We start from the raw sequence: 27,145 nt of genomic DNA on the forward strand, positions 1-27,145 counted from the left end.
GGAATGTGCCAGCACCTGCCAGCTGAGGCAGGGCAGTTGTGATTTACTGCTCAGCAAAGGTTTGGCACCCTAAACCCAGCCAGGAAAACTGCTGGCGTGGTCCAGGCAAAGATCCCAGCTCTGCCGAAGCCTTGGAGTGGGACCACATGGGGTGATTTTTTGGGGAGGGTTCATGTAGTGGATTTTATCCTAGGTGGGGGGTGCAAGTGGTCCCCTGTGGTCTCTGAGGGCTCATGTCAGCTCCCCATGGGTGGTGTGAGAGCAGGATGTGCCCTGTGATGAGCTTTCCAGCTGGAGCACTGCAGGGTATTATTGTTGAGTCCCATCCTGAGCTCACTGCTCGGTTTCTCCTCTGCCCTTCCTCAGACAGTTTCTATTTAAGTTTTTAGGACTCCAGGCTTGGGAAAATTTGAGCAAGAGCCCAGAATATGGTCCATTACCTCCAAATGTTGCTCAGCAGCTTAAAACAGGCCTGGCAAGGGAAGTGGCTTAGGGAAACAGTGATGCACCTCGGAAAAGGCACTTTATTCTGTTTACTTTTGCCGTACTGGAGTATACAGTGGAAAACGGCGCTGGCTATGGCTCTCTGCTCTCCTCTCCGGTTTCATGCTGCCCAGGTAAACTCCGTCCCCCCCTCCCCACTACGGGCATCCTACCTGTTGTGCAACCTCCCCAGGGCTCTGTGCAATCAACTTGACGAAGCACACTGCAAGTAGAGAAAGAGCGAGGCGGGTATTTTTCCAAGTGGGTGGGGATTCCTAAATTCTCCTGGCATTGGCCACAGAGTTTTTTCCGAGCCTCTGCTCCAGTGTCTCAGCCCACCTAGCCCTGGGGGATTTGGGCAGCTTCATCCCCAGCCTGACTCAGTGCAAGCCGCTCCTCATCCTCCATCTCATGCCAAGAGCTGTGGCAAGCATCCCGGGGGTGGATGGTGCTGCCCATGGAGGAGACACCACTGGACCTGCCTGAGTGGCTCTGAAGGGACCAGTGCCATCAGATCCCCCAGCACTGTGGCCACCATCAAGTAGCCCAAGTGAGCACCCTAAGTCAGCATTCCCCAGGGATGCTCATGTATTTTGCCTGTCCCCACTTGCTTATGCAGTACCCCCCTCCCCTGCCCAAAGCCACCTGGAGATGTGGGGCTCCTAGGTGGGCCAGAGCAGCAGCCCCTGCATCCTCAGGGCCCTCCTGCATCTATGGGATGCCAGCTCCCAGGGAGGAGGAGAGCCAGGAGGAGGTGGCTGGTGGTGCTGTGGGAGGTTCTTGACTCCCAGGTGATCTCTTGCCCCCGCACCTGAGCCCTTCACACCCAGTACTGGTTGTTTTTCAGTGGGGGGTTGGAAGTCCGGCAGTACTGGAGGAGTTCAGGGTCTGGTGGTGCCCCGGGACCTGTGCCCTGGGGTGGGGGACCTGTGCCCTTGCCCTCCAGGGCGCTGACAGTCGTTAGGGGGATGCCTTGGTTGGGGTCTGTCCTCCGGAAGGTCTCATGGTCAGGCACAGCCCCGTTCTTGGCCTTGGAGGCAGGGGTGCCCTGGACATGGTGCTTCCCTGTCTTGTTGCGCTTGTGCAGGTAGAAGAGCAGGGGCAGGATGAGGGCCAGCAGGAGTAAGATGAGGCAAATGGGGATGATGATACTGAACATGTTGGCCTCGATGAAGCTGAGGAAGGTGCCCCCCTCCACGGGGCTGGGGCTAGTGGTGGCACTGGGGGCTAGCCAGGCAGTGGGGGGCATGCCCAGCTCACTGGCATTGGGGCTGCTCTGTGCTGTGCCCTGGGGCACCGGGGGTGAAGGTGCCAGAGGGGCCGTGAGCAGGGTGATGCCATAGGATTTCGAGGCGTTGTAGGGCTCGATGCTGTACTCCAGGGATGCTAGCGCCGGTGGCACGCCAGCAGCCACCAGCTCAAAGACAAAGCTGTCACTCTGAAGGGGTTGGTGGGTGTCCCCAGCAGCCAGCACCTCCAGTCCCACCAGCCCTTGTTCCAGCTCACTCTGGCTAAAGGTCTCAATCGGGGTGGTGGGTTGTCCTGGGTCCCTGGATACCCTCACAAGACGGCTGGCATGGGGTGCCCTGCGGACCCTGAAGACTGGGATGCTCTTGGTGCGGTTGGCCAGCTCACTGGCATCGAGGATGCTGGTGTCTAGGAGGGCTGTGGTGCCCCGGGGCCACAGGCTGCCTGGTTGGGTCTTCACTGCAGCATGGACAGTCACATTTACCACCCCAGTCCAGTTTCCTGCCCGCGACGTGGCAAGGAACTGGAAGTCGTCCTCAGGAGAAGTGAGGTCACTGAAGGTGAACATCACCTCCCGGCGGTCCAGCTGCTTCTGCGAGAAGCCCCGTGATGGCTTTTGGTTGACCAGCACTTGGCCAAACCTGGGGCCCCTGGTGATCCTGTACAGGATATTACCTGCCCCTCGTGGTGTGGTGCCCAGGAGGTGACGGTGGGACACGGGGGCTCTGTTCAGGTCTTGGGGCACTTCCAGCAGTGTCGGGCTCGCAGTGGTGCTCAACGCAGGCAGCACCTCGATCTCCAGCAAGGTCAGGGTGGGTGGGTGGTGGCCATTGGAAAGGCTCAGGGCTAAGGACCCAGGGGCACGGCTCCCAGTGGCAACAAACACCACATGGCCAGCGTTGACATCCGCCTGGGTGAAGCGGTTGATGGGCTCCCGAGGGTTGTGTGCGCTGGCCACGTGGCCGGTGGGAGGACTCCGGAGGATGCTGTACACCATCTCCTGTGGGGACTCCAATGGGTCTGCCACATCCAGGTACTCCCGGGACAAGGTGACCACAGAGCCTGGTGGGACCTGCAGCACTTCCTTCCGCTTCACCACCTGCGGTGACTTGGTGCTGCGGGTCACTGTTATATTGAACACTTCAGAGACGACCACCCCTTCCTGTGGAGGACGGACAGACTGCTGTTCCCGGGGGCGGAGCCAAGCCTTAAAACTGAAATGGTCTTTGGAGATGCTGTCCCCACCATGGGCATATGCCAAATGCCCTGCTGCCAGGTCTGACTGCAGGAAGAACGGCTGTGACCGTTCCAGAGGCACACCGGCCACCAAGAGCTGTCCATGAGCCGGTAGCTCTGTCACCAGGAAGACAACATCATATCCAGCTCTCTCAGAGACCAGAACTTGGCTCAGGAGGTTGGAGGCATCCAACACCGAGGTGTCAATGTCAGCCCTCTGAGCCCTTGTGAGCTGGAGACCTGGGGGGGAAAGGGAAAACCAGGGATGAAAATCAATTTGGAGAAGTTGGTGAGAGTTTGGGGTGATGGAGGAAGGAATTGGATGCAGTTTTAGAGGTTTGACATAATATCAACCATGGAAAACAACACAGTGGTGTCTTCTTCAGCCAAACAAGCCCTCCTGAAGAGGAGGTTTGTCCCACGCTTCTCCATCCCACCTTTACCTGCGTTTTTCCATAGCTGAGTCAAGCGCTGGGGACACTTTTCCTCAAAGGAGATCAGGACGAGGAGGATGAAGGAATCCGAGATAGTCATGGGAGTGACGATGCGGAAGCGGATGGCATCTTGGGCCAGCCAGAAGGGCTTATCTGGCATCTCATGCTGGTAGAAAATCAACTTGCTGTCCACCTAAAAATTAAAAAAACCCTCAGTGAGCTCCTATCTTGACTCTGGGATGGAGCAACCAAGCTCTAATTAGGTAAGAAAGGGGGATTATCACTAGTCATGGCATGGTAGCCACTATGGAGGGCTCCTGGTGTATCTCTACCAGGATAAGTTGTGGATACCCCATCCCTGAAAGTGTTTAAGGCCAAGTTAGATTTTGTGATTCCATTTTGTGATTCTATGATGTTTCTGCCCGGCAATTGGGGAAACTGAGGCTCAGATGAAGGGTTAAGCTTGCTCAGCATCCTCCAAGGGTGAGCACAGCACAGAGGAACTTCCAGGGTGGGCAAACCTACGTGTTTCTGAGTGATGGAATAAAATAAGACCTTTGCTGTGCTCCGCAAAAGTTTGGCCCCATGGGAGAAAGGTTTTCTCAGAGCAGGGGTGAAGGCATTGTGCTTGGCTCTTCCCTTCAGCAGCAGCCAGGCTTGCTGGCTGGCTCTGCAGCAGGGAGATGGCTCAGGAAAGGGGATTATAACTCCATCAGCCTCCCCCAGTGCTAAATCCAAGGCTGGGGCGGCAGCTTTTAATCCGTCTTAGCAGCTGTTGGCAGAGCTGGGAAAGTCACAGCACGGCTGGAGCCTCGCATTGCCTCCTGCCTGGGATCAGGTGCCCCCGCCTGTCGTGGCAGTGGGGTCAGACTGGGACCCCCATGCTGGTGAGGGGCGTTGATGAAGGGCTGTGCTTGGGGTTCTGGGGAGCTGGAGGAGGTGAAATCTCACCTGGGCTTGGGTGAAGTTCCTGATTTCCTCCCCCTGGGAAGTGATCAGCCTGCCGAGGCGTGGGGCTTGCTCAATGCTGTAGTACAGAGTGGTGGAGCTGGTGGGGCTGTTGCTCACTGCCTGCAGGTTCTGGCTGGTGATGGGCTGCCGGGCACCTGGAAAAGAGATGCAGTATGGATTTCAACCAGTCACCTTGCACCCATCTGCAGCCTCTGCCATGGGCATCTTGGCAGTGCCTGGGCAGGGGTAGGTGGTTCAAAGGCCCCATTTGCTGTTCTGCTGGGAGAATAGGGAATGTGCTGGTACCCACCTGGGCAGATGGTGAGGCTCTGCTTCTTGGCCAGGCTGATGGTGGGCTCTCTCTGGGCCCTGATGAGGAAGAAGTGCCCAGGAGACAGGTTCTCACCATCCCACAGGTCAAAGGCGAAGCCTCCATCCAGGGGTCCTGTGGAAAGCACAGACCAGGGCATTTGTGAGGGGCAGAGGAGATGCAGCCCCCCATTAACCTGGCAGGGTTTGGATAAGGGTGCTGTGCCATGGGGTTGGCATCCACCTTGATGGCACAGTGTCCCCATCACCCTGGGGTGGTGCAGGGGGACTGAGGCACCTCAGTCCTGCCCTACCTTGGTGCACGAAGAGAATAAGGCCATTGTCTATCTGGGCCTGGGTGAACATCTTGACCTCAGCACTGGGTGCTGACCTCAGGACAACCTTCCCATTGGCTGGGGGCTGGATGGAATAGGTCAGCTCCTCTGCTGGGGAATCCTCATCCTCGGCGCTCAGGATGTGGGGGCTGATAGCAGCTGTGGCACCTTCCTGCAGCTGGGGGATAGGGAGAGGTTGTAATCCCCCTGGGATACCCCTGGCAACTCTTCCCCACCCCAGCTCAGACAGGTTTGCTGTGTGCTGGAGCACATCCCAGCCCAACAAGGGTGCCTTGTCCGCGTGTCAGGTGATGCCTAGATCATCTGGCCTCTTCCCAGCTCTGCATCACTGCTGCCGTGTTTGCCAGCACGTGCCACACAGCTGGGTCTGTGCCTCTGCACGGCGTGTGCCAGAGGGCTTACTCCTCCTTGCCTTAATTTCCCCACTTCCCGAAAGTTGAAGAGGGCGTGGTGCCCTGGGGCAGGGGCTGTGCCTTTGAGACACTGCTTTGCAGGGGAAGGGATTTTACGGGGGCCCACAGGCTGATGGTGGGTACCTGTTAACCACAGCCCCATCTCTCCCTGGCTGGTGTTTCTCCTCGCTCCTGCTTCCATGCCCCCTCGCAAGGCTTCAGTGAGGCTGCCGGCCTCTCCAGCAAACCCTCCAGGAATGACAAGTATGTGGCTGAGTTCAGAGCTACTGCGGAAGTTCCCAGGACCGCTTCCCCCCATCCAGCGGCGCCCACCCATCCCTGGGGACACTGCCACCCTAAAGCCCTGGCATCTCTCATCTCCAGCTGGAGGCAACAACTTTCTCCACTCCTAACCCTGTACCATACCTGGATCTTGGCAGACCACGGGGATGAACCTTGTGCTGCCAGACAGGTTCTGCCCACACACCCCAGAGCTGCCCTTTGCCCTCAGGATGCCCTAAAATCATGATGTGCATGGATGGAGCCTTCCCGTGGCTCACCTGGGGTAGAGGGGCAGGATGTGCTGCATCCCATGGCATCATAAGCCTGGCCTGCATCTTGGGAATCCACAAGACAACACCTAGGCAGGCGCTGGAGGAGCTGGAGGAGCTCTTTTCTGCTGTTTTCAGCTGGCCTAACCCAAAACATTGCTTGAGTGGGTGTGGGTGCCGACAGGGAAATTAAATCCATCGGCAGTCCCCGCGGGATGGTGAGAGGCAGGCTGAAAAACACAGCTTTGGAGAGATGGGGTGGGGGAAGTGCTGCTGGACACACAGCCAGGGCATGAGCTTTGCTGTGTGTGCACCGAGTTTTTTGGGCTGCTCCCTCTCCCCAACAAGAATAGCAGTTGGAATTGTAATTGTACCCGGGGCTTGGAGCCAAGGAAAACGCTCTGTGGGCAAAACAGGGGGGACTGGCAGCCCCAGGGCATCGCTGTCCACTGGGAATGGATAGTTATAGTGGCTGGAGCAGCTTTGCTCCCAGCCCAGAGCCCATGCCATGGGAGCTGACCCACTTCTCCATGCTCCTCATCCTCCCTGAATTATTAAAGCCTTCCGCCTGGTTACTGCACTCGCCTGCTCAGGTTATTGTGTTTGCTCAGCCTCTGTGTCACCTCCTCTCTCTGGGAGAGTGTGCTGGGAGGTGACGGATCAGTGCCAGAAGCATGGCCGTGTGCTCTGGTGTGGCAGTGGAAGCCTCTCTCTAGGTGGCATCCAGCCATCCTTCCTCCAGATCCAACCCAAAAACTGCTGCTCCTTCCCAAGGGGCTCTACTTTGGGGTCTAGACCTATCCCATTTACCCCCCAGCCCTGCAAGGACTGGCATCCCTGGAAGCCTTTGTGCAACCCGTTCTGACCTTTAAATGCTGAAGTCATCCCTCAACAGAGCACAAACACACAGGGCTGGGCCTCTCCCATCACTCCTCCTCCAGGCAGGAAGCCTTTCCCAGCTCCAGAGCCCCTACGGGCAGCTGTGGTTACTCTTCCCAGGGTGTGTTGTGTGGTGGTGTGGGGGGGATCCCAATGGAAAGGCAGGCAGATTGCTGCCTCAGGGTTTATTTTGGAGATTTTTCTGTCTTTTCGCTCTTTTTTTTAGCATGGTGATTGGGAGAAGGGAAGGTTGTGCTCCCATTGTGCCTCTGGAATGGGGAAAAGGGGCTGCTGTGTGCCCAAGAGTCAAGAGGTTAACTCTTCCCTGGACTTTGGCCCAGGTGGGGCAGATCTAGAGGCACCAACTAATGCTTTATAAAAGGGATTTGCTGGGAAGCTTCCAGGGGCTGGTGGGAGAGAACTGGAACAGACACAGAGCTGGGGATAGGGGGACACCCCCCAACTTTGGTGGTATGCCCCAAAGTGGCTGTTTCTTGGGCTAGGCAGGGCAGCCCCTTCCCCTTGGGCATCTCCTCCAGAGCCCAGGCTCCCAGAACCCTTCCCAAAGCCACTGTATCATGGTCCTCATGGAAGGGGCTGCTTTCCTGCTGCCAGCCTAGAAACGGCTGCCTGCCATCCTGAGATGGTGAGCGTGGCTGAGAGGTGGGGGTACGATTGTGCTTGCATGTTTTCCAATAAAATCTTTGCTGGAATTTTGCATTAGTGACCCCGAATGGGACAGGGAGGTGTTGGAAGCAGAAGGTGGGAGTTCAGCAGCAGGTGAGACCGCTTTGCTTCTGCCTTTTTCTGGTATGGGCGTGAGAGGTGTGAAAGCTGCCCGAATAGTTGAGTTATTCCAGCCTCGTGTTGGTGAAACGTGGGCAAGCTCCTCTTGGAGCTGCCAGGAATGATGCCGGGAGCCGGGGGTGAGGAAGCGCTGCCTGCCGCCGTGGCAGCGATCGCCGCGAGTGGGACCGCGGGGCGATGCTCCCACCTCGCGGCCGGTCCCCGTATCGGCGGCGGAGAAGGAGAGGGAGGACACCACGCTCCCCGCCTCCGCCAAAGCCTCGCCCCGCCAGGAAACACCGCCTCCTTTCCCCAGTGCCCGCTGGCCGCCTCTGGGCGGCACCCCAGCTCCGCTGAGCCCCGGTCCCCGAGGCGAGCGAGCGGGCGTGGGGGGCGATCCCCGCGCTGGGCGATCCCCGCGCTGGGCTGGCCGCACCCCCCCGTGTCCCAGCGCTGAGCACCCCGGCCCCGCGAGGGTGGCCGCCTATCCCCGTGGCGTCCCACCCTTACCTGCAAACCGGCGTTGACCTTCAGCCGCGGCCCCTTGGTGCTGCGGGGCAGGATGGTGACGAAGATGGTCCTGGCCTGGCTCTGTCGGGATATCTCGGAGGCGTTGGCCAGGACGGTGAAACTGTCAGTAAGGGATCGGGGGCCGTCCTGCCTATACTGGATCTGCTGGTTCTCCACCTGCGGGGCAAGGGCCAGGTGACCCTCCGGGGGGGACACAGGCAAATGGCCCCACTGGGGAGGGGACCCTGCAGCATCCTGGGAGGATGCTGGCAACCCACCACTAGCTCTGGGGCATCCCTGCAGGGTGGATCCCCATGGGAAACAGACCTGGAGCCCAGTGTGGGTTCTGTGCCTGCATCCCCACTCTGTATCCCCAAGCACATTTAAACACACCTTGGTTGTTGGGTCCACAGGGCAAACCCACCACCCCAAGCCCCTCCATCCCCTCTGATTGGGAGAAGACCCCTACAGCCCTCCCCAGCCTCCCAGCGTGGCTGGGGGCTGGAGCACACCCCTGGGCTCTCCCCAAACCCTTGAGAAAGGGCAAGTGGGCACACAGGGATGCTATACCTCGCTCCAGGTGAAGCTGTCCAGCCCACCCTCCTCAGGCCGCTTGCTTCTCAGGAGAGTGCCAAACCGGGGGGGCTCGAGCACCCTGAACTCCATGCCCAGAGCAGGGTAGTATGCGTTGGGGATGCTGAGGATGCCTGAGGAGAGGGTAGCAGAGCCACCTCCTGGCACTGTAATGTTGTGGACATCCAAGGGCACGTTGATGGGGAGCACAACCAGGCTCACCACCACCCCCTCCAGAGTGTCCACACCGCGGGCTGTGATGTCTGTGACAAACCGGTCACGCTCCTCATTGGGCTTGGAGTGGAGGTAGAGGACTCTGCCACTGTTGATGTCCTCCTGGGTGAAGGACTGGATGGGGTCCAGGCTGGGCTGCTCGTTCACATCCTGGCCGTCCTGAAGCATTGCCAGGAAGCCAGAGGCTGGGGGGCTGCTCACCAGGTAGACTATGTCTTGGGGAGGGATCTCTTCGTGGGTCACCTGAGAGCATGGGGAAAGACAAAACAAGAGTGAGAGGTCTGGTGCCTGCAGCTGGGCTGCCCCACAGACTACCTGCTGTGCATTCAATCCCTCAAGGCTTTGCTGTGGGATGATCTGCAAGAGTCACCTTCTTGCCAAGGCCATGCCTAAACACCCCTCTGCCCCTGGGCAAAGCCTGACGTGGACACGAGACCTTTGCTCTGAGCCAGTTGGAGTAAAATGGAATCCCACAGGTAGCCATCCTGGTTGGCCAGAGAAGAGATGCAGGCATGGGGAATGACTAGAGAAGGGGATACTCACCAGTAAGTATTCCTCCTTAATCCCAGCTGCTTCCCCCTGGAAGACATAGATCTCCTTGTGGTTGACTATGCTCAGGGGACTGGGATGGGTGTCCAAGAACACGCTGATGGCCAGTGTGTCCTCCACTGCCACCTCGTTTGCTTCTACAGTGAACTGGAGCTCATCCCGGGTGTTCCTGCTGCCGTTGTGGTGGTAGGAGATCTCTCCTTCAAGCAGGTCCTTCTGGGAGAAGGCCATGACCGGCTGCTCCCCTCTCAGTATGGTCCCCCACCTCGGGGGGGTTGTTATCAGGAATCGTATCTCTTCATCTGACCTAATGTCCATGTTGGTCTCCAGGTTGAGAACAGAGGAGTCAATGCTCCCTCGGGTGCCCTGGTGGATGACCAGACCGGTATTGTTGACTATATTGATGTAGGGGTCTGATGCCTGCACTTCCAGGAGGGCCGTGGTTTGGTGGAGACCATCCGAGACCTGTAGCTGGATCCAGCCACGGTCAGCCCCTGAATGGACAAAGAGGATCTTCTTCTTCCTCAAGTCATCCTGTGTGAACCGATAGACCTGGTGGCTTCTGTCATCGACAGACACGATGCTGCCAAACAAGATGTCCTTCCTTGCCAGCACCAGCTGTGTGTCAGAGAAGCCGGAGTCCTTGTCAGTGAAGGCAATGTCGTCAGTTGTCAGCAGGTGTTGCCCATTGCGCACCACATTGAAGACTTTGTTCACTGCCCGGACAGGGATGTGGTCATTGATGGGTTGGATAGAGACCCTGAAAACACCCCTCACCTCCTCCACATCAGGCTCAGCGCTGCCCTCGCCCTGCCTGATGGCTACGAAGGGGATGTCATCCTCCAGTGTCTCAGAGTCGTCGTGCTGGTACAGCAGCCGGCGGTGGAGGATATCATCATTGGTGAACTCTGTGATCTCTTCTCTGGAGGCCCAGCCATGGGAGGCAGCCCAGGCCAGTCTCCCGTGTGCTGGCCCCTCAATCACCTCATACAGGTAGTCCATGCTGTTCACGCTCTGCACAAACAAGTGATCCTTGGAGATGATGGCCTGTCCCCCTTCCGGCACGGTGAGGAGGACATTGGTCAGCACTGGCGCATCGGGGTCCCCACCGATGCTGATTGTGTAGGTATAGACGGGAGAGTGCTGCTTGCCGGCATGGACACGGTACTGGAAGGTGTCCTCGGCTTGTTGGGAGTTCCTGATGGTCACACTGTAGCTCAGGTGGTTTCTCTGCAGGTCATCTTGGGTAAATCCAAAGCCTTCGGTCAGCCTGTTGCCAAGCAGCTCCAGATTTCCCTTTTTGGGAGCCTGTGTGATGATATAGTGGAAGGAGACTGGGGCGGAGTTTGGATCTTCCAACATTGCCTCCAGCTCCTCGCTGGTGATATTTCTATGCCGCTTGTTCTTCATCTGCAGGGGAACCATGGTCCTCATCTTAATGGTGGCTCTTTTAATCCTTATGAGGAAGGTGTTGTTTGGCAAGACCTTCTGCCCCACTTGGACTTCAAATCTCAGCTCCTCCACACTGTCTTCCAGCCGGTGCTCTGAGTCTGTGCTAAAATACTGGATGCGCCCTTGCTCCAGGTCTTGCTGGTGGAAAGACTCGACTTTTTTCCATTCCCCTCCCATGCTCCCTTGCTTCTTGACCTCGCCATACCTTAGGGGCTCTGTGAGGACGTACAGGATGGTGACCCATTGTTCCACAGCGTTCGTCTCCACTGACAGGTTGGCTGTGGTGATGCGTGCGGCCCCTCCTTGGGAGATGGAGAGGCCGGTGTTGTTGACCAGGCGGATTTCGGGGTCAATGGCGAGGATCCTCAGGGTGGCCATGGGGCTCGGGACTGTGCCATCACTCACTTGCAAGGTGAGCTGTAAGTTTGTCCCACTCTGGTGCACGTAGACTACGTTGCCGGCTTCCAGGTCCCTGCAGGAGAACTCTTCAATGGGCACTCCGGGGTGGAAGTCAAACTCCACATAACCCTCCTCCATCTGCTGGCCACCATGCACCTGGAATTCGAGGTCATCACAGGATGTGTCATCATCCAGGACCTGCAGGATGTCTGTGGTCAGGTGTTTCCGTGTGTGCTTCAGGATTGTCATGTGGTTCCCACGGGGAAAAATGACCTGTGGGGCATCGTTGAGGGGGTTGATCATGATGGGCAGCAGGTACATCTGCCCCTGCCGCAAGCACTCTGGGACCCCTTGCTGGGTGGTCACTGTCACCTCCAGCATCAGCTGGTCCATGGGTCCCTCAGAGCCATCGTGAATGTATCTGACTTTCCGATTCACAATGTCCAACAAGGTGAACTTCCTTCTGCTCCTGGACCCGGGAATGTCCAGCTCCAGCTGGCCGTGCCTCGGGTCATTGGTGATGCTGAAGAGAATTTGGGACTGACGGATGTTTGCCAGGCTCAAGTCTACTGTTGGCTGTGTGTGTTTCCACTCCAGATAGGCCATGCCCCCTTCAGAGACGATGAGGGGGCTGACATGTAGAAGGCTGCTGATGTTGGCAAAGGCAGGTGGGAAGCTGCTGTCGGGCCGGCATGGTTCCACCACTAGGCCCGGTGCTCCCGACCACACATTTGGGGGTGGGGACGTAGGTGCCTCATCCTGCTCATACACCTCCTCATAGTCCCAGTAATGGTCCTGCTTCCCACAGCCTAATGTGATGTCCTTTGTGATCACGGCGTCTTGCAGGCTCCTTCTCTGCAGGTTTATCCGCAGGTCCTCCAGGCAGCCAACAAACGAGTGGTTGGTCATGGTCCACACTGAGATGAAAGCAAGATGATGCTCCCTCAGCCTTTGAAAAGCTTTTTCATTCATACCTCCAATGAAGAGGTTTCCCTGAAGGTCCAGGTAGTTGTTGATGCCCCGGTTGGATGTGGATGAAGCGTAGTAATCTACCAGTATCTCAAACTTGTGGATGTCCGTGTAGACTTTGACGTAGTGCTGCTGCTCGTCACTGATGAAAACGTTGTTGTGCAGGACGATGATGCCATTTCCCTTCTCCACAAACCCTCGCAGGCGCCCGTTGGAGATCTCCAGGTAGAAGAAGTCGTTCTCCAGCCCTGCGTGGTAGATCAGGGGTGCCTGGGTGATGCTCGTCGTTATCACAAACTCGATGGTCGCTTCCTTCCTCGCATCCCACGTGGGAAACGCGATGTAGGAGTGTGGCCCCTGGAACCCGAATGGGTCCTCAGGCTCTGCAGAGAACTGTGTGCTGCACCCTTCCTGGACATGGTGGAAGATCTTGGAGCTGCCATCAGAGGACAGAGGGGAGAGAACATCCAGGCCGTTGAATGTTACCAAGTGGAGGCAACCCCTGAAGGGAGGGCTGGCATTGGCAAGGTATGGCAGGTCCAGGCTGCCTGTCCCACCGGCATAGAGGCCATGCTGGATGTCCAGCTCCCTTGCTGGCCCTGCAATGTCCGTGGAGCTGTTGAAGAGGCCGTCGATGGTCAGTGTCACCCTGCCATCTTCCACCAGCAGCTCCACGTCGTGCACTGCCAGGTTATTGAGCTGCAGCCCTGCTGGGGACTGCAAGGTCACCTCCTCTGAGCCCAGCTGCAGCCTGGCCTGTAGGGAAAGACACAAAGTTCTTTTCAGGTGACACCTCTCCACCTGCCCATGGACCCATACCCAGGGGCTCACAAGGGTTTTGGTCTCTCAGTTAACTCCTTCACTTCTGGATGTGCTCCTCCCTCACCCCCCTCACCCCCCCATGGACATTCCCTCTTTGTCCCGCTCTCTGAATTTTCCTCCTTTTTCACTCATTCTCAGAGAACTCCAGTCTCAGGGCTGGGATCATCCATCTCCCAGTCCCATAGCTGGGCTTCTCCTCTCCCCCCACAGAACAGCCCTGCCAGATATTGGCTCTTCCTTCCCTGCTCTATCCTGCCCACTGCCCTCCATCCTTGCAACCTGGGCTGCTTCCAGCCCTTTCCCTAGAGACCGGCAGGGGAAATAGCAGGCTTTGCTTTTGGTGGGCAGCAGCCTGGAGCCTGCCTAAGTAGAGGGTTAGCTGATGGGACACATGGTCTGCATTAGGGACACCTTCAGCCACCGGCTTGCTTGCTCTCCTGCTTTGGTTTAATGTGGTTCGTGGCCCAGCCCAAGCTGCAGAGAGGCAGGATGTGTGCCCTGCTCTTTTCCTTCATGGTGGATGCCAACACCATAACCACAGCAGGGAATTTCATTCCTCTGTCTTGATTGCTTGCTTCCCATGTCCAATCTGGGACAAGAGAGACCTATTCTTTCTCTGGATCCTCTTATCTCACCTCTTCTCCTCACTAACCCCTCTCATCCAAAGGTGCTGTGCACTGCAGTCTGACTGTGCAATGCACATGGGGTGCCAGGGTCTCGGTGTCCCCACGATCCCCCCCAGTACCCCCCCAGGCAGTGGGTGAGGAGCTTCCCTAGATGGAACCTGTTTCTCTATGTTTAACCAATTCTCCCAAGACTCCTCTTGTACTCTTTAGCATCCCCTGGCAGGGCTCCTGGCAGCTGGGCTGCCCCTTCATCCTTGTACTGGATAAAGCCATGACCCACAACCTGACCCACAGACTGACCCACAGACTGACCCACAGCCTGCAGGGGGGACTGGGGTGCCAGGGTGCTGACCTGCAGGCTGCCGTCTTGCAGCTGGAGCAGGAGGTGGTCGGGCTGGCCGGCGGCCAGGAAGAGCAGCCCAGTCCCCTGGCTGGTGTACAGCTGCAGGTGGAGCCGCACCGTGCGCGAGGCGTCCGCCAGGGGCATCTCCACAAAGCTGTCCCCGAAGAAAGAGACTGGGGAGAAAAGGGAGAAAGAAGGTCAGGCAGGGAAGGACACCTCCTGCAAGCCCTGTCTGTGTGGGTGCTGTGACTCTGGAACCTCCCAAGCCCATCCATCTGCCCTCTTCTGTTTGCCCTGTGACAGGGTGTTGGAGCTGAGGAGCCTGGAAAGATCCTTGCGGAGTCTGTTTTTCTGATTTTCCTAGAGGAATCACAGAATGGTTTGGGCTGGAAGGAAAAGCTCATCTAGTCCAACACTCCTGCCATGGGCAGGAATATCTTCCGCTAAACCAGGGGACTCCAAGCCCCATCCAGCCTGGTCGAACACTTTCAGGGATGGGGCAGCCACAGCTTCTCTGGGCAACCTGTGCCAGGACCTCATCACCTTCTAATAAAATAAATTCTGCTTCTCCTCAGTGCTGGAGGAATAAACGTGAGTGCTAGTGATCCATATGTGGCTGTGAGACCGTACAGAAACCTTGGCTCAAAGCAGGCGCCTGGAGATACAGTTGGAACGTGTTCAACACCCAATATACATCAGCCCTGGAGGGACTCATCTCGATGGCATGCGGTCCTGGAATGACAGACTGTGTTACAGGGCAGAGGCGGGAGAGGGCAGGATTAAGAGTACAGGGAGTGTGCTTAAGTTTTGAGTGCTTATAGTTTCTAGCTGACTCGATGCATGCGTGTGCATTGCACACGTGTTAAATGCACGCAGCCACCCGTCCTCCTTGGCTCCAGCTCAGCCTGTGGCAAAGTTCTGTGCTTAAGCATAAACACTCCAGCCCTGTAAGCTGGAAATGTTTGGGGAGGATGTCACGGAGACGGGGGAAATGCACATTTTTCAGTCCATATGTAGTCATAGGCTCTGCTGGGGTTTATATGTGTGAAGTTTTCCTGCTATGCTTCACTAGAGCATTTATCAAGTCCACCCAGCTGCTGACCCACACTTGGGTTTGGGGTCCCAAATCTGCTTTGCTGAGGTTCCATGGGGCAACAAGACTAGCATTTGGCTTTAAGGGTCCTAGCCCATTCCCTATTTGGAGGAGGCAGGGGTGGAGATTGGGTGCCAGGGTGAAACCAGCCTCCTGCACAGTGAGGTCTGGGTGTAAACACTCATGTCTGCCCTTACAGCTGCTTCCCTGGTCGCATTTTCCTCATACCCAACTTTCTGTGGTGATGACAGGGGTGGGAGCAGGCAATGCAGGCTTTGCTCACAGGCTGGTGCAGCAAGTGAAAACCCAACCCTGCAAGACACAGCCACCCTGACTGAGGGTTTGGAAGGAGCCCATCTGTAGAGGTGATGGCAAGGGTTAGCCTGGCAGGGAGAGAGCTGGAGCACTCTGCTTTGGCTTACTGCATTTTTTTTCAGAGTTGAGCCCTGTGGTGCCCAGTGTAGAGGATGCTCTTCTGACACCTTTGGGAATGGGGAGACCTCCTTGCCCTGGAGACCACAAAAAAATCACTTCCTGCCACTGGCAGCAGAAAAAGTGCCTCAGCTTTCCCCTGGGGTCTGAGAGGATGACGTGGGTGTCTCAAGGACTGTCACTTCACCCGTTCCGGGCAGGGAGGAAAATGGCACCATGGAAACATCTGGCCTTTGCTGTAACACTGAGCCCTTTGCTCAGCTCAGGGCAGGGCTGTCAGGGTGCCTCCTCATTCCCTGGCCCTCATGCCTGCTGCTGGCACAGGGCACTTTGGCTTCCTTGTCCTCTTCAGCCCAGCCAGTGACTCAGAGGAGCTGTGCTATTCTTTGCAAGGCTCTGTCCTCCCCTGACCCGCTCCCTCCTTCCTGTGGTCTTGGCAAAACCAGCCTTGCCCAGTGGCCAAGGGTGGTGGGTGCTGGGGCTCTCGGCACCGCCTTGTCCTGGGGTTTGGTGAGTAAGAGTGACGTGGCACAGCGGGAAAGGGGCTCTCCCTCCTTGCACAGCCACAGGCACACATGCGTGCACATGTGCTCCCCCGAGACATCCATGTACATTATGTGCTGGCAGCTCCCGTTGAGGCTCCCTGTGTGTGCCTGCTCTGTGCTCCAGCTCCCACTGAGATTTTGCTACGTTTTGGTTTTGTGGCTTCCCCTAATTCAAAAAATGTGTTTTTCAGAGGGGTTCTGAGTGGCTGTTCTCATGGGGAGGGAAAGCTTGGCCAGACTGGACCCACCAGCAGCTCACGTGCCAGTCCAGGGGCCTGGCAGTGTCTTGCTGTGGGTACTGGGGATGATGGTTTGGGGCCACTCCAGCACAGCCAGCTTGTTTTCCAGTGTGCCAAGGGGCATCAGCTCCTGCATTCAGCACATTTTGTCCTGCCTCCACTCTCCCAAAGTTGCCAGAGATGTTTTTCTTCTCCTTCTCTCATAAAATGCCACTAATAAAAAGCTCCCAGAGGTGCAGATGCCCAGGGGAGTGGTGCCATTTGTTGGGGAGGAGGAGGGACCCTTGCCTGGATCCAGGAGGTGCTGGGATTTTTCCCAGCAGAGTCCTGTGAGTTACTGCTGTTTGTCTTCCCAAATTCCTGCTTTATTTCAGGGCCACTCTCCACCTCGCTCAACAGCCCAGCCAGGATGTGAACACCGCTCGGCCTGTGACATTTCACTTTCTCAAGGGACCTGCAGCTTCTCACCCCCATCTCCCCTCTTCCTTGCCTTCTATGTTGGAAAAGAAATAGAAAACATGGATTTTTTTCAGTTTTTTTTTTCAAATGCATTTCACCTTGGAGGAGCCTTCATGGCACAGGGTGCCCCATCCCAGTCCATCGCTTGGATCAGGCAGGGACGTCCTATCCCCATCCATGGGTAGGCTCCCCTGAGCATCTTGGGATTGCCCGAGGAGGATGAGCTCCAGTGCCCCAAAAGCACCTTCTCCAGATGATCTAAGGATGCCACAGGGGGTGTTGTGCCCCAAGACGACCCTCATCCCTGGATGGAGAAGCCCAAGCTGGCCCTTCCTCTCCTGTCGTGGGGAGCAACAGGTCCCCATGACCTGGCCATGGCTTGGAGTGGACATCCCATTTGTCCCGGATAAAAATAATGGATGTTCCCAGCTTGCTGTATCCCGCAGGAAATCACTGTCCCTGCCTTGCCAAGACGATGGAAAGGCGTTGACGAGGCGAGAGGAGCCTCCGTCACAGTTTCCGAGCAGCCAGCCAGCAGATTATAGACTGCAGTGTCATTTGGGTTTGGGGGGTTTTTCTGCATTGAAAAAAACAAGGACATGAGCCAAAAGCTCTCAGGAAGGGTCTGGGAGTGAGGCCTCGGGTGTGTTCAGCACCTCCCAGGGCCAGTGAACAAGCGAGGGCTCTGTGAGAGCCGGTGCTGCCCCAGCACCCGCCCCAGCCGCCGGCCACGCGCCGGCTTCGGGATGCTTTGGCCCTCTTCCCCTGCTCCTCGAGTTGAAAACACTGTGGGTTTGGCCTCTCCAATTGCTGTTTTTTTGGTGTTCAGGGAGTTTTTTGACACGGGGGAGCAGAGCCTGGGGCTGGGCAGCACCACAGTGGGGAAGGGGATCCCCATCCACGCAGGGGGCTCTGAGCTGGGGGCTCCAAGAGTGTTTGGGGCTCAGCAGGGCCGTTTGGGCTCTCCTCCATGTTTTAACATCTCAGCACACAAACTTCTCCCACCTCCTTCCCAGCACGTAGGAGGATGAAGGAGCCAACTCCCAGTCCAGGCAAGGGGAAATACTCAGAAAAACTCAGTGTCAGGGTTTGCAGAGAGAACCAGCAGCAGACACGAAAGGTTTTCAGAACGGGGAGGTATCTCCTGGGTGTGCAGGAGGATGTGAGCTGATGGATGGATGCTTCCCTGCCCAGCATGGGGCATCCCCAAGCCTGCCATAGGAAAACCAGCTGCGTTTTGAGGCACACAGGAGGTGCTTCAGCATGTTGGGGGTACAACCAAGTCCCTGAGGGGCTGCAGGAACTCCCTGCAGAGCAAACCCTGCCTGGGGATAGAGGTGTGGAGCTGGGGAGGAGCTGGATGCTCAACAAGGCTCCATTCAGGCTGTGGTGGGGGGCAGGTGGAGGCCAGAGCTGGTGGCCGGCTGTGTTTGCAGGGAGGGGACTGGAATTCATTAAAGTAGCTCTGTAATGACCCGAGCGGGTGCCAGGAGAGCACCGTGCAGACACACGCGCCCCCTTGAAAGACTCCCTGTGTTCGCAGCCTCTTCCCGCCCCGGCCACACCGGTTTTCCAACGGTGGAAAAACAGCTGGGAAGTGAAGGCTCCTTGTTGCCTGAACAGCCCCGGGCTTGTGCGGCCGCTGGTGCAGCCCAGCCCACCGGCTGCCCTCCTTCCTTCCCGCCGCCCCTGTCAACAAGCAGCCTCTGTGCCAGCAGTGTGCCCCGCGCTGGGGTGCTGTTGGGGCAGCCCATGGCCAACCTGCTGCACTTCTCCGCAGCCTCAGGAGCGGGTTTTGAGGCCCTCTGGGTTGTTTGGGGTTGTTTTTTCAAATTTAAATGACTTTGGTCACCTGTTGTGCTGCACCCACCCGCTGTGTGTACACCTGAGGGGCTGGGGGGGATGTGAATACCTGAGGGGTGTTCAGGGGGGTACAGACACCGGAAGGGCTGGGGGGATGTGAATACCTGAGGGGTGTTCAGGGGGATACAAAGACTGGAGGAGCTGGGGGGATGTGAACACTGAAGGGGCTCAGGGGAATGCAAACGCTGGAAGGATTCAGAGGGGATGCAAACACTGGACGGGCTGGGGGGATATGAACACCAGAGAGGTTCAGGGGGGGTGTGAACACCAGAGGGGTTCAGGGTGGGTGTGAACACCAGAGGGGTTCAGGGGGCATGCAAACACTGGAAGGATCCAGGGGGGATGCCAGCACTGGAGGGGCTCAGCAGGATGCGAACACCGGAGGCTCCCGGGGGCAGCTGCCCAGCCCTGGTGAAGCTGCTCAGCAGCTTGAACTGCTCCTGTTCCCACTGCAGTGTGTGTACGAAGCTCCCGTCCCACTCCAAGCACAGGCAGGGTGGGCAGAACCATCCCTCCTGCTGGCACCGTGGGTGGTCCCGGGGCTCAAGCTCCCTTGTCCCCAACCTGGTCTGCAATGCCCAATGAGACCCACAGCCCCCCAGGGCTGGGGCTGGGCTGTGCCCCCATCCCCATGCAGGGCGGAGGGGCCAGGAGAGGAAGGAATCTGATGGGCTTTTGGAGAAAGGCTTCATTATGTTCCACATTCCCTTCATTTTACGGTGCGGTTTTATTTATGGCCGGCGGAGGAAATGAGCAGCCTGCGAGGAGGCTAAGGCAAACACAGCGGCCCTCAGCTTTGGCTGGGGCTTTGCTCGGAGGAGGGGGTGCTGGGGGGACAAGTGGAGAGCTCCTGCCTTCAGAGATGCCCTCAGACCTGAGCCCAGCACTGATCCACGTCTCCACAGTGAGGAAATCCCAGTGCAGGGGGACTTGGTCTGCAGCAATGGCATTCAGACCCAACGGGGACCTTGTGGACACACCATGGTCCTCTTGTGCCTGCTCCAGGAAAGCCTCTCTCCACTTTCCTGCCTTGAGATTTACAGGTGAGGGTGTCACAGGCATGGATACATCCCTGCTGTGATAGCTTTTGGTAGAGGAGGACTTTTTATCCCCACTCCCAGTGACTCCAGACAGTGATTGCTGCTCTGACATACTGAGCCAGGGCTCTGTGTGTTTTTCCAACCCCGACTATGGGAATGAGTGCTCTGGTTCTTTCCTCCCACCCTCCACCTGGCCCTCCCTCGCAGCAGGGCTCCTGGGGGCTGGGGCTGGTGCTTTCCAGGAGTGCTGGCCAGCAGAGATTGCTGGAAAGCAGCACCCAAGAAACCGCCAGCAAAGCCATGAGCAATTACCCTGACGGGGCTGCCGACCATCACCCTTGTTTTGGGTGCAGGAGGAGAGTCCTGGGCTGGGGTACTCTGCTTTGCCCCCATCCCACCCAGCTGGTCTGTATCTCTGGCTGCACCGTGCTGCTTTGAATCCCTCTCCTGTGTTTATTCATTCAGTTACTTTCCCAGTTCCTCTGCCAGCTGCTCTCTGTTCGCCTTCCCCTGCCTCCTGCCTGACAGCTTCGGGGAAAAAACCAGCCTTTTTACAGCCCCTTTTTACAGACTTTGGGGTCAGGGGAAAACATCAAAACATGCCCCCTGCTAATTCTGTGCTGCCTGGGAGGGGGCTGGCTGTGTCCTGCCTCCTGTGTCCTGTCAGCCCCCAACCCCCTGCGTGGTTCCTGTGCCTGCTCCTGCCTGCTTTCCCCATCCTCACAGAGCAGCATTAGGAGCTGTGATAGCTGGAGGCTGTAAAGCGGGGTCCAGGAGGCTTGGCTCTGGAGCTCCATCGCTTATCCAGCGTGGTTTAACGATGATTCAAGCAGCCCTAAAGCTGATGGTATTTCCTGAGCTCTCCTGCTCGGCCAGATGCAGAGCCGTGGAGGGGAGGGCAAGGAGCTGGGAGCCAGTCTACAACCCCCCCCAAAGGTCACAGCGCTTTTGGGAAGAGCTGGGGGGATGCACCCCAAGGCAAGCACCCCCAAAGCCTGGTGTGAGCAGGAGCAGGGATGAAGAGCTTTTAATGATGTGTGGCTTAATGGCTCCAGAGGGACTTAAGGAATAAGCCCAAGCTGGAAGCAGTGTTTGGAGTGTTTGCCCTGGGAAGCGAAGCGGGGGGAGAAAGTGGGAGGATTTGGGGAAGCGGGAGGCTCAATGGGACTTTTGTGCCGTCCCCTGCAGCGTGACTCAGTCTCACTCAGGCTCCTGCTGCCAGGAGAAGTTGGCCTGGAAATATTGTATCAACCCCAGAGGACATGGTTTCCAAACCATCTCAAGCCGGGTTTTGTTCTATTTTTTCTTTCTTTTCCTCTCTCCCAAGCCCTCTCCCCCTGCCTCACTGGCTGGCAGGTTTTCCAGCTCCACCCTGCACATCCTGGCACCCACTCTCATAGCTTTTGCTACCTCATCTGCTTCCCAGCCGGTGAGGGAAGGGCTTGCAGAGCTTCAGGAGGGCATGTGGTGGCACATGAGGGGACAATCCCAGCCAGTCCAGTGCTGGAGGAGCAGGGGGACCTTGGGGAAAGCCTGCGCTTGAGGTTTGGTTACTGGGGAGTGAAGCACCCTGGGTGCACATCCCACCTGTGGATCCCTGAATCCCATCTCTGCCTGCACAACAGTGGCTGTTCCCAGGACAGTCCCCAGCCCCAGTGAGGGGAAGGAGCCTTCCCAGGAGCTGGCGGGAGGATTGGCGGAGCTCGGCCAGGGGATGCTCACAGACATCCCTGGAATAGCCGGTCGTTACCGGAGTGATCCTCTCCTGCTGTCAACAAACAGCTCAGCGGCTGCTGCTAGAGAGGAGCACGTCTCCAGGCGCCCGGGCTCTGATGTTTCCCAGCCTCACTGGTGTCAAACGGCTGCCAAGATGGGGGGAGTTATCGGCCAAAATTGTGGGGGAAGGATGGGCAGGAGTGGGGGTGCTGAAGCTCTGCCGGGAGCTACCTGCTGGCCTTAACTGCAGCCTCCAGTGCTCAGGGACAGGGATGTTAAAATGTGCAGCTGGGGTGTAAAATGTGTAAATCGGGGTGATTTGTCTTTAGCTGTGCTGGTAGGGCAGCACCCACAGCACCCACAGAACCCACAGAACTCTGCACCCCATGGGGGCTACAAGGGCCATGGCCGGGATTGGCTTTTGGTGATGCTGGGTGCTGTGAGGGGCAGAGAAAAGTGTCTCCACAGACAGGGAGGGGGGGCTTGCAGTGTGAAAGGAGAAAGAGAGGATATTTTTTGCTCACTTGGGGTTGATGTGCTAAACTGTCTGCAAAGAAAAGGAGTATTTTCTTTCTAGAGCTGAAATCTCTCCTCTCCTCTTTCTCCTCTCCCTCTCCTCTCCCCATCCTTCCAGAGATCCCTCTCCCTGCCCTGCCTTCCCCTCCCCACTGCTGTTATCCCCTGACTTTTCCATCTATGAGAAACACCCGGCAGGGTGATGTTTACAGAGAAAATAAATGCCTGCTCTATTTCTGGTGCAGGGGGAACACATGGCTGGCGCGGGGGCTGTGGGGGTGTGGAAGCGGGTGCTCACATCCCCTCCCAGGGCTGCAGGGCAGGACAGGAGGCTTTTCTCAGCCACATCTACCTCGGTTCCAAGACTTCCCTCTCTTCTCCCCAGCTCCCAGAGGAAATGACCCTGGTGGGCTCAGAAATTTCTGTGGGATGGGATGCTGAAAACTTTGAAGCCCTGCTGAAACCCAGATGGAGGCTGGGAAAGAAAATGGGAAATTCCTCCTGACCTCTTTCTGCCACGGGACTGAGCAGCACTGCACAGGGGTTATGGCATGAAAACGGATGGGGAGCATCCTTTAACATGGTTGGGGATGGCTTCACAAGCAGTTGGTGACTCCAGACCCCCCTCCCTTGCCTGCCTGCAGCAAAGAGGAAAAACAACTACCAAAAAGCCAAGATTTGGGCAAAAGAAGCAGCAAGGATTCACGGGGCCATCCCGAGCTGACTCACAGCTTACAACAGCTCCTTCCACAGCCAGTGAGTCACGCTGATGGATGAATATTGCTTTGCTCTCCTTGTCTGGGAGACACGTGGTGGGCTTGGCCACCTCCAAACCATGCTGTCTGCCCCATGACTTTCTCCACTCACAGCAACTTTTGGCATCCCTTCCCTGGGATGCTTTCCATCTGCCACCGGCTGTCTGTCCGGCTGTCAGGCAGCCAAGTGCACCCAGAGGTATTGCCTGGAGCGATGCACAACTGGCACAATGGGTGACGCACCACGGGGAGGAAGGATGGAAAATGAGAATTTATCAACCTCTTGGATCCACAGCTTGGGGCATAAACATCTCCCATCCCATCCTGATGCCGTTGGGAGGCCCTGTTTGGTCTGTCCTGAGGAGGAGCAACAGCAAGGCAAACCTGCATCCTCCACGTCCTGGGGCTGGAAAGAGCCACCATAGTCCTGCTCCTCTGGATCTAAGCCTGGCTTTGCAGAATTCAAAGCTGCCCTCACTCTGCTTTGCAAAGCAAAGGCTTTGTGAAAGAGCAAAGTGGGTTCTCTGACTTTAGAATATATTTAGAATATACTTTATAGAATATATTAATATTCTATCAGTATAAGTAATATAAAAATATTCTCATACAACAATATATAACAATATTTTGCTATATTGGTCAATATAACATAAAAACTTGAGTTCCCTTTTTCTGTTCTATTTACCCCAGAAAAATTCTGAGGCATATCCCACCCCCGTGCAGCATGGCAATGTCCAACCAAGCACTGGGCATGATGGAGACAGCTCAGGGAAGGGCTGATTTGGGAATGAGGATGCTTTGATGGGCACCCTGCTTGCTCCATGTCTCCAGGAGGTTTGGAGATAGGATATGGTGAAGGGGCTGGTGGCAAACCAGGCTTGGGATGCCCAGGCGAGGCCTGGGAATTGTACAGATGTGAGTAAGGAGTTCCTGGGAGTTTCCCAGCTGAAGGCTGGGGGTGATGCTAATGCTCGGGGAAGCTGGCTTCCCAAAAAGGAGACAAGCCAGAGCCTGGCACCTGGAAAGGGCCAAGGAAGCAGCCCCGGGGAGCCGAGACTGGGCTGGGCCAATGCCTGTTGTGAACAGTCTGTGCTTTGAGCTTTTTTTAGGCACACAGACTGTTAGCCTCCCTCCTCTCCAGCCCTGTTCCTGTCCAGCTTTCAAACTGACGTGAGCTCCTCGGGGTGAGCTTAACCCTGTCCTTCGATCCTACAGGAATGTGCATATTATATATTTGCCCGCAGCCCTCTGTTGCTAAATATAAGAGTGAGACAAGAATATTCCTCCCTGATTCCCACGATACCAGTTTACCATTCTCCCCCCTTTTCAGCATTTTTCCTGTTCTTTCCCATCAGCTGGAAGCTTTTCCAGCTGCTTTGAGCTATGACCTTAAAACATGTGGTGCGATCATAAAAAAGAAAGTTTGACTAAATCAATCAGATTTCCAAAAGTGGAGGTAGGAAGAGCTGAGGAGGAGCTGATAAACCTGGAGAAGGCAGGAGGGGTCCTGGATGGGTACCCCAGGCAAGACACTGCTCCCTATCCATAGGCAGGTACCCTGGACAAGCCAGTGTCCCACTTGCCTCCCCAGGACCCCCATCACCGCTTCTGGAGGTCCACCCAAGCTTTGGGGGAGGTCACGTTTTTGGCACCAACTTGCTGAAATCTTGGGGTGAATGCTGCTCACGGGGAGCCTACACATCCAATTCTCTCGTCTCTCCTCGTTCCAAACGCCCAGTAAGAGGGATTTTGGGGAAGGGGGAGGACAGCCTGCGGGTGGTTTCGCTGGGAACCAGAGGGGAGCCAGGCTGTCTAAAAACAGTTTACTAAAGCTTTACACTCTGATGTCAACAGGGTAAGTTTTATGAGTGTTTTCGTTTTTTATATAATCCTGTATCTGATGAAGTTCATGATGACTCTTCCCATTCTGTGCTGGGCAGGAAGCTCCAGGTCCCTGAACCTGGGCTTGGAGGGAATGCAAAACACAGGCTTCACCCCCCAAAACCAGTCTGTCCCCAGCACCTTGCCTGGCAAGCTTGTGGCTCTCCTCGATGGAGACAGAGGGATATCCCACTGTGGACAGCCCACGGGAACACCTGGAATCAGTGCTGCTGGTCTCATCAGGGATGTTCTCAAGTGGATGGGGCTTGTGGGAAGCTGGTGCCCAGACCCAGAGTCACAGCTGGCACATCTGTTTCAGTCCAGTGCAGAAATAGTCCCTGGCATCGGAAAATGGGTGTAAAACCTCTTTTCTTCCCCCATGTCTGTGCCAGGCAGATGCCTGTTGATCCCTGGAGCTGTGTCCCAGCCATGGGTAGAGTTACTTGGGGGGAGTCTGGGGGGGTTGGTGTGTGCCAGTGAAGGCCATGTGCTCTTTTTAGGGTTGCTCCAGCCCATTCACCATGAAAGAGTTCAGGAGTGCTAGGGTAGCCCTGGGACCCATCCTGGACACCAGGCAAGCAACGGTTCCACGTGGGAAAACCCCTGCCCAGGATGGAAAGGTCAGGGCTGGGAAGGAGACCACTCTGTGCATTAACAAAAGGGATTTTTTCCACTCAGTTTGCCAGGCACCCTCCTATTTTGGTACACAGAAAAAAACAGAAGGAACAAGGCCTGAGGTAAGGAGAGAAGCATGTCCCAGTGGCCACCTGCTCACTGGGAGAGAAGAGGGACATCAAGGGACATACAGGGACCTTGCAGGTGCCGAGGGCCACAAGGCTAGGCTCTGGGACCCTCCTCCTCCTCCTCCTTGCACTGACACAGGCTGGGATGCAAAAGATGATCAGGAGCAAAAGTCTAGAGGTGGCCAGTAATTCTTTGGGAACTGCTTGGAGCAAGCTCTTGCTCGCTGGTCAGAGCCCTGGTACCTGGAGGGAGCTTTGGGGAAGAGAAACTGCTCAGTGAGAAACTGCTCAGTGAGATGATATAGTATTTTTGGGGGGAGTTAGGGAAATAAAAGTGCTTTTTAAATTCCCTTCACTTTTGAAGCTGCTGGTGCTGCTGACACAGTGCATCAGTCAGATATCTCAGGCACGGCTTGGAAGGTCAGGCTAAGGCACAGACCCATCCCAGCAGGATGAGACCCCTGTCCAGACCTGCAGAGCCCACTGAGGCTCAGACAGTAGCAGCTCTGAGCATCCTGGAGCAGGGGAGGGAGCAGGGAGGGACCAGAGCTGTGGGATGGCTGTCAGGATGCTGAGGCAGGGCACACAGCCATGCCAAGAACTGGATGGGCAAACCTGGTTGCTTCTTTTGGAAAACTGGATACAAATCCCAACCGCTCTGTCCTGAAGTAACCCCTCTGCCTAGCTCTGACCCCATGCAGGAGCCAGTGTTCTCCTAGGTCCCCAGGGTCCATGTCCTCCCAGGTCCCCGGGGTCAGCCTGCCCTGTGTCACCATGGGGGTGACCCTCATCCCCAGCTGGCCCTCGGTGCCCTGTCACTCCAGGGGTGATCCTGCACACCTCTGGGGCTGTGCTGGTGGGAGAGGTGAGCCCCTCACCCTTTACCCCACACCACCAGGCACCCCAGTGCACAGGACAGATGGACGGAGCAGAGCCAGGAGGTCACACACACACTGGCAAATGCTCCAGCTCCTTTCTTCCCACCAAACCCCTGCTCCTGGGATGAAGAGGGGTTGCCCTCGCAGACAGCTACGGTGGCAAGGCCAAGCATGGCAGGGAGGGTTGGCGTGCTCCCTCCCCACGACGCGGGGCTTGGCGGAGCAGGGGTGGTGCCTTTCTCCCACCGGCTGCCCATGGCGCCAACCAAAGCCCTGTGGCTCCCCCCAGCCCCATACCACACACCAGCACATCTGCGTGTCCCCCTGGGAAGGGACACACAGCCACCAGCACCCCGAGAGCCACGGTGGGCGAGCAGCCCCGTTCCCGCCCTTGGCTTTCCCCGGACACCGTGCCCCAAGACAGGCAAGCCGCTTCTGCCAGCTTGGCGACAGGAGGGACACCCGTGGGTGTCCACACCAGTCCCCTCTCGTTCCCCAGCCCTCCCAGGAGCCGTATCCCCCAGGGTTTCCCACCGCTCCATCCCTCGGGTGGGCTGGTGGGATGGACGGCGCTTACCTCCGGCCGGGAGTCCCGCTCTCAGGGGCTGGGAGTAGCCGGCCAGCAGCAGCAGCAGCAGCAGCGTGGAGATGCCACCTCGGGCACCCATGGTATCCCGCGGGGCTGGAGCAGCGGCGAGGGCTCCGGGACGGGACAGCACAGCCTCCACCGCTGCCTGCTTCCAGGCGAGGGCTGCTGCTACTACTATATTTAATAAAGCGGAGCGAGGGAGGGACCTGTAAGTTCTCCCGCCTGTCAGAAAGGAGAAGTTCGCTCAGATTACAACGTCAGATTTCTCTCTTAAAGGGCTAAAGGCCCTCGCCA

The 27,145-nt window shown here is 56.9% G+C and overlaps 1 protein-coding gene across 1 annotated transcript; it reads right to left on the reverse strand.

Moving 5' to 3' along the window:
• Nucleotides 1–499: 499 nt before the first annotated feature.
• On the reverse strand, nt 500–26,930 carry CSPG4 (chondroitin sulfate proteoglycan 4). The gene is made up of 10 exons (XM_017816735.1): nt 26,840–26,930; nt 14,112–14,275; nt 9,486–13,067; nt 8,706–9,185; nt 8,136–8,312; nt 4,976–5,174; nt 4,663–4,797; nt 4,353–4,507; nt 3,411–3,594; nt 500–3,207 (listed from the first exon to the last, which is right to left on the reverse strand). The coding sequence occupies exons 1-10, from the start codon at nt 26,928–26,930 to the stop codon at nt 1,304–1,306; spliced, it is 7,071 nt and encodes a 2,356-aa protein (XP_017672224.1). The 3' UTR covers nt 500–1,303.
• Nucleotides 26,931–27,145: the final 215 nt, after the last annotated feature.

The sequence above is a fragment of the Lepidothrix coronata genome, unplaced genomic scaffold, assembly GCF_001604755.1.
Source record: "Lepidothrix coronata isolate B3197 unplaced genomic scaffold, Lepidothrix_coronata-1.0 Scaffold58, whole genome shotgun sequence".
NCBI lineage: Eukaryota > Metazoa > Chordata > Aves > Passeriformes > Pipridae > Lepidothrix > Lepidothrix coronata.